This window comes from Daktulosphaira vitifoliae, unplaced genomic scaffold, assembly GCF_025091365.1.
Source record: "Daktulosphaira vitifoliae isolate Bord-2020 unplaced genomic scaffold, ASM2509136v1 Scaffold_412, whole genome shotgun sequence".
In the NCBI taxonomy this organism is placed as follows: domain Eukaryota; kingdom Metazoa; phylum Arthropoda; class Insecta; order Hemiptera; family Phylloxeridae; genus Daktulosphaira; species Daktulosphaira vitifoliae.
Window position 1 is genome coordinate 3,509 of NW_026099977.1, and position 7,608 is coordinate 11,116.

The following is a 7,608-nucleotide window of genomic DNA, read 5'->3' on the forward strand; positions in this document are numbered from 1 at the left end:
ACATCTAAATATAACCTTACTTTGTCGTTGACATAAAACAATAGTCTAATTTTATTTAATAATCTATCCCCTGTAACTAAGGTACACGATTGCCTGTGTCTCCTTCAGGCAATTAAAACTCATTTAAGGAGATAGGGACGATATTTGAGCAGACGTCGGGTAGCTTCCGATTCTTGGTTTTGACCAAGATCCTCAACTATTAAACAAGCCCCTAACAACCTATTATTTATCAAGTTTGGTAAAGACATATTATCCACGATAAGTGATATAACAATCTTTTCTTATCGTCTTAGGTTCTTGCATAATATTGAATTTATTGTACTCCAAAAAAAAATGTTGTAATTGGATTAATTTCTAAAATGTATTAGTAATTAATGCTTAGTACTCTTTACTAACTTTTGAACTAGGGGACTTTGAATAATATTGGGGGGACTAAGTACCCCCAAGCCCCCCCTATTTGCGCCAATGCAGGTGCATCAGAGAAGAAACCTGACACAGGAGGAGTAGGGATTATAATCAATAAAACCCTAGGAAAAAAAGTTAAAGGCTATATACAATATGACGATAGAATCATTCTAGTCAAGCTCCAGACGAAACCAAAAGATACAATAGTAGTTCAAGTCTATATGCTGACATCAAATAGTAACGATGAAGAGGTAGAAGAAGTATACGAAAATATAGATAAAATAATCGAAAATGTTAAAGGGGAAGAGAATCTGGTAGTAATGGGTGATTGGAATGCCGTTGTAGGGGAAGAAAAAGTAAATAATGTAACAGGTGCCTTTGGGTTGGGAACGCGAAATGTAAGAGGAGAACGCTTATTAGAATTTTGTGCAAAACATAACTTAATAATCACAAACACTTGCTTCGATCATCATCGAAGAAGAAGATACACGTGGAAAATGCCAGGAGACTTAAATAGGTACCAAATAGATTACATCATGGTTAAAAACAGATTTAAAAATCAAGTAAAGGAAAGTAGAAGTTACCCAGGAGCGGATATAGATAGCGACCACAATCTAGTAATGATGAAATGTGAACTTAAATTTAAAAGAATAATGGATAAAAAGAAGAAAATAGTGCAATGGAAAATTAAAAATCTGAGAGATGAGAAAATAATCAAATATATAGTGAAGACACTAATGATATAATTATTGAAGAATCCCAAAATATTAAAGAAAGATGGCAGAACTTGAAAGATACAATTACAATGGCTGCAACGAAAACTCTAGGAAATAGCAACAATGCAGCAAGAAAGGAATGGATTACAAATAGTCAACATGATAGAGGAAAGAAGGAAATTTAAGAGTTTGAACAGTATAGATGATCAGGAAAAATACAGAAAACTGAGGAATCTAATCATTAAGAAAAATATTTGGAAGAAAAGTGTAATGAAATAGAAACCCTCATAAAGACAGGAAGTAGTGATGAAGCATATAGAATGGTGAAAATGTTTTTGGTCAACATAAGCACCGAACAGGGGGAATAGAAGATAACAACGGAAGAATGCTATATGAACAAAATAATATAGCGAAAAGATGGAAAGAATATCTAGAAATCCTGTACAAGGGGGAAACACTTAAGGAAAATGAAACCAACGAATCAAACGAAGAAGATAAATCTGAAGGAGATGACGAAATAGACCCAATTATGAGAGAAGAGTTCGACAAAGCTTTGCGGAATCTGAAAAATAAAAAAGCAACAGGAATCGATGGAATACAAGCGGAAATTTGGAAGGAGGCGGGAGAAAAAGTTAAAAGGGAATTATTTCAAATTATCAAAGTCATATACGAAACCAGTGAATTGCCTGAAGATTACGTAAATTATCCACATCCCAAAGAAAACAGCAACAAAGAAATGTGAAGAATACGGTACTATTAGTTTGCTATCCCATGCCTCTAAAATACTAACAAAGATTATATTCAAACGTATTGAAGGTAAAATAGAACAATCATTAACAAAAGACCAATTCGGGTTTAGAAGGAATATGGGAACGAGAGAAGCAATATTGGCGTTAAGGATAATCATTCAAAAAAGGATTAGGAAAGACAAACAAACATTTATAGCTTTTGTGGATATCGAAAAAGCACTTGATAACGTAAATTAGAAGGTAATGTTTAACATGATGAAAAGATTGGGGTTAAAATACACAGATAGGAAACTTCTGTATAAACTATACAAGGATGAATCTGCAGTTATAAGGATCCAAGATGAAGAGGAATAAGTAAAAATAAACAGAGGAGTTAGACAAGGTTGTACATTATCCCCAATTATATTCAACGCATATATTCAAGAAGCAATAAATATGATAAAGGAAAATGCCAATCTAGGGATAAAGATTAACGGACAAAAAATAAGTATATTACGTTTTGCCTATGACATAGTTTTAATTGCTGAATGCAAGAAAGATCTGGCTCAACTAATTAAAGATATGGATAAAACATTCGAAAAAGAGTTGGAAATGAGAATAAATGTGAAGAAAACAAAAGTAATGGTATGTGAAAGGGAAAATAATACAAGAATACAGATAAAAATACGAAACCAAGCAATAGAACAAGTAGATGAATTTACTTACTTGGGAAGCGCAATCAGCAAGGATGGAAGAAACAGAAGTGAAATTATAAAACGTATCTGTCAAGCTAAAATAGCCTTTAACAAAAAGAAAACTATATTTACATCAAGAAGCATGAGTCTAAAAATAAGAAAAAACTTATTAAAGACGTATGTATGGAGCATTGCTCTGTACGGGNTTAAAAATACTAAAATTAAACAATTTGATATTAAAACTAATGACTGATTATATTTTTTTACGGACCTGCCGAAAATGTATAATATGTAATAATTAAAGTTTAAACATAATATTAGTAGGTATGAAATAATATCGTTATTTGATTTTAATTTAATCTAATACATCATAACATTATAAAGTAGATTTAGGATTTAATCTAAAGAACTGATGTTACTGTTGTCTATGTAATTTTTAATTTTTTAACCCGTCGTTGCCAAATTTATGTTACGGATCACGATTGCTAAACTGTGAGCGCCGCGCTCCCACGTTACTTTTTCCTTTGTTATTAATTACTCGATCAACTCAAAACATTGAATCATACATAGAATTAAGTATCATTTTGCTCACTACCAATTGGTAAAATATTTTTTGTAAAATACCAGTATTTTTATTATTTATAGGACTGGTATTGTGAGTACCAGGCGCAGGTTCAGAAACGTCACTGTCCGATTCATTTTCAAAAAATTGGACGGGGTCAACACTTGGGTTGGCATAAGTCCTCTAAAAACTGTTCTCCAGTCTCCTCCAACAAAGATTAAACTTTATTGGCCATTATTTTGAAAAAAAAATAAACGTATAAGCAATTAAAATAATATGAAGTTGATAAACTGTGAACGCGACCCTCACTTTATCGGTACAGTCAACTTTGCACAAATCCCTTACCTTCTTCTTTAGTCACCACTATTACACATGAAACATCATCTAGTTTCTCACCTTTATCGACCAACGAATTTTTAGATAAAATACCATCCAGCTCTTCATCTTCGTCCCCAAGTAACAATATATCAGATTTAAATTTTTTTACTAAGCTTCTGATGTTACCAAACCCTACTGATAATGGCCGTTTTAGTTATCTAAATCAGCTGCCTGACGCAGCAAAAAAATTTATTGTTGAATATGGACATTTCTAACCTAAAGGACCATTCTATAGATATTCAGATAATCGTGTATCTAATTTATCGTTCAATGAGAAATATTATTATTCTGGTCATCAATGTCTGGTGGAAAGACAATTATACTATGGTTGAGTTATTCGATTATTCGTCAAGTTGCATGTTGCTAGCCATGTACTCTTTTCGGGAATAGATTAAAAAATAAACAAACCTCGTGGATTGACGGATTTGATGTTTGGAATCACATAACGATAACCGTCATGAAAGTTCTACATTTCATCTTGTGTCATGTAAAGCTTATAATATGTATCATAAAAATTTAAGTATAGATTGTCAAATAAAAAAGCAAGACGCTTCTGAATCTGAATATTGGACCGCGTTTTGATACGTATAATAGATATATCGATCACTTTAGATGACCAAAATTTGTCTTTCAGGGGCCATAGAGTAAATGTTAACTTCAAAAATAATGGAACACAAATCGAATGATTTAAATTTCTATTTGCTTCTGAGCTTAAATCTTATCGCAGCGTTTTTGATATGACTAAATTATTAATAATTGATAATAATAATTTAATTACTAGATTCCCAGATTTGTTAACAGCATTTTATTTGTTCCTTACATTAGCGGTTACTGTGGCAAGCGCAGAGAGGACATTCTCAAAACTTAAATTAATAAAGAATAATCTCAGGAGCACCATGTACCAAACACGGCTCAGTGCCCTTGCAATGATGTCAATTGAAAATGAGCATGCTAAAAAATTGAATTTGTTGTCATTAGTTAAGTTATTTTCTCAAGACCGTAGCAGAAAAAAAAGTTTTAAAGTATAAGTATATACATATTTGTAATTTTTTAATTCAATTTATAATTCAATAAGTTATTAATAAACTATACAGTATACATAATTTAATGTAATTCAATTACATAATTTTATACAAAATTTTAATGTGTATAAACTAAAATCCCTATGTCAGCTGAATTTGGTTACAGATATAATAGGACCTCCGAAAAATTGTATTCACGGGCCTCAGTAAACGTAGTTCCGCCACTGATAACAATGCTTTGTACCTGCTAATATCGATGTCATAAAAACCAATTGGGAATTTTTTCAGCCATTCGCCAAAATTACTCCTTCGTTGACTGTCCTATCATATATAGTTCCGCTTCTGAATGTTATTATCAATGGTAGAAAGGCACATTGTTGTGAGTTTATAAATACACTAACTGACAATACGGAAAGTATATTTATTGATAGCCATAAATGATAATAAACAATCCGTGACTGTGGCAGCAATGTCATAAAAATCTAATTAGCTATCTGTATTTGTAATCCTTTGTGTATTATACATACATATTAACTCAAAAATTTAAAACTTTAAGTGTTTATATCTAATAAACAAATAATGTTATACTTAAAATTCAAATGCCATTTACTATTGAATTAAAAATCCAAACATTTTATTAAATTCAAAATATGTGTTCCCATTTAAAAAAACAAAGTTGACACCCTTACAAGGTATAAGGGATGATCATAAAAAATTTTAAACAGTTAATAATTCAAGAATAATGTGTAACTAAAGAAACCCAAAAAAAAAATGTTTAAATTATTTATATTTTGCAAGTAATTGAGTGTGTTATGATAAAAAAATCAGTCTGTATATAGTACTGGTGCCATTTTTTAGTATTTTATTATATCTAATAAGTTAATTATATACACTGAGTGGAGAAATTAAAATTTATTTTATGCTACAATATTATTCTAAACTTCTAATATTGTTTTTATTACATTTCAATCGACTCTAATAAGTAATTCTAAACCTATTTAAACTATAGATTTTAATAAAATGTTGTATTTTTTTAACCTATTACAACTTTGGGTGCAATCTCGAAGGGTATAGAAGGGACTTAACTTTCCAAATTCTGTCATTATCATTAAAAAATAATGAAAATTACACATATTTGTATAATGAAATTATTTTTTAAGATTAGGAGAAATTAAATTAGACCTACCAAATATTTTGCTCAAATTGTTCCCGATAATGTATGTAAGTACAAATATAATTTTATATTAAAACTATTGAAACCTGTATACAATTTTTTTATGTTATGAGTGCAAGTTTCATATTCTAATTATTTTTTAATTAATTTAATTTGTTTAAAGATTTGGATTTCAAATACAAATTCATCGTTAATTTGGTTTTCACAATACTGAATGCATCAATATTCTTTTTCAATAGGCCATAAATTATTTTTGTGGTCGTTAACAAGATAATTTTCCACATCGGCCACTTAACAATATACAATAGTAAAATATTACGTTGAATATAATATTATGGGCCTATTAATAGACATGAATTATTAAATATAAAATTTCAAAGCGATTGATAATATCGAGTAGTACCTTTGACAATTAACGATCACTGTATGCTAAACAGCAAATATCAATAGAAAACTGGTGAAAACTCACTATTTTTAAACAACTAATAACAAAAGAATGGTTCATCGGATAAAAATAATGATAAAAACAAAATTGTTTTCAATTTTTTCTCTGTCATATAGTTAAACCAAAAATAGTAGTTTCCATTAAAGAAAATTAAAATTTAGGTATTTTATTCTTGAAGAGATGCAAAAAAAATATTAAACAACATAATAAAAAATTGTTGAAATAAAATAATAATTCCCTTATGTGACAGTATAAAATTTTCGAGTTCCCAAGAAAATTGTTAAGTATATTATCCTTAATATTCGGATATTAATATACGGATGCAATCCCGCGAATTGTGTCTCTTTATCAGCCGGCGCCCTACAACGTGAACAAAATAATTTGTCTGCAAACACCCCATATCATACGCCACTGTACAAAGTCTAGCAAATGGTTGACAATGACGACCCGCCGCAAATATATCACTGACTATATGAATATTTGTGGTATATTTGCTATCCAGAATGTTCAGTAAGTAAAGAAACAAGTCAATTGTTAAAAACAATGAGAACAATAGAAACCCGTTTCCTTACTCACTGAACACCTATACTGACTACATATAGTTTTTNCACCTATACTGACTACAAATAGTTTTTGAATACACGCTGAAGCAGTGGCACCGGAACCGGTGGGGGTAGCTGCCCCCTTGGTCTAAATTGAGGAGGGCAAAAATATCATTATGCTCCTCCAATAGAATCTGACAAAAATAAATTACAATGAATCTGGAAATTAATATAACACTACCATACTAAATTATTTAGCTATTCAGATTGTAAGATTAAAGTGTTAATGAATTTACCGAACTCTAGTTGAATAAAAAAAAGTCTATTTTCTCTCATCTTTCCACGATTGATGCTACACCCATACTCCCTCTAATATGATCGTTCCTTATTCTATCTTTTCTAGTCACACCACTCATCCATCTAAGCATTCTCATCTCTGTTACACTCATTCTCTTCTCTACTTTCTTATTGACCGCACAACACTCTTATCCATACATCATATCTGGCCTCATTCCAGTCTTGTAGAATTTACTTTTCACATAGTCGGAACAAGTATAGATGATATTTGACAGTGATTATAATCATTATCATACGAAACGCTTCGATGGGGTGAATGCGTTACGACCGTCTAGTCTCAAGGCCGTAGACACGTGCCGCGTGGAAAGTTACAAACATCCAACAACTCACAACAAACAACCCACAACATACAAATGAAACTAATATAAGCGTGTTAAAAAGAAATGATTAACGTTCCTCTTATAGAGATATTATAAATGACCCAACTGGTAAGTACCTATAATAATACACTGAGGCAACGAAGAGACGGTAGCCATCTCACGAATACCAAGTAATGTGATTATTAGAGCTCGGATGTTTATGACCAAAATTTAATGAAAATATGCATTTAAAAATGTAAAAATATGCAATTATATGCCTTGAAA

At 30.8% G+C, this 7,608-nt stretch overlaps 1 protein-coding gene across 1 annotated transcript; it reads left to right on the top strand.

The window, feature by feature from the left end:
• The first annotated feature begins 1,506 nt into the window (after nt 1-1,506).
• On the top strand, nt 1,507-1,863 carry LOC126909463 (uncharacterized). The gene has a single exon (XM_050691886.1). It carries the CDS (start codon nt 1,507-1,509, stop codon nt 1,861-1,863), a length of 357 nt encoding a protein of 118 aa, XP_050547843.1.
• The last annotated feature ends 5,745 nt before the right edge of the window (nt 1,864-7,608 follow it).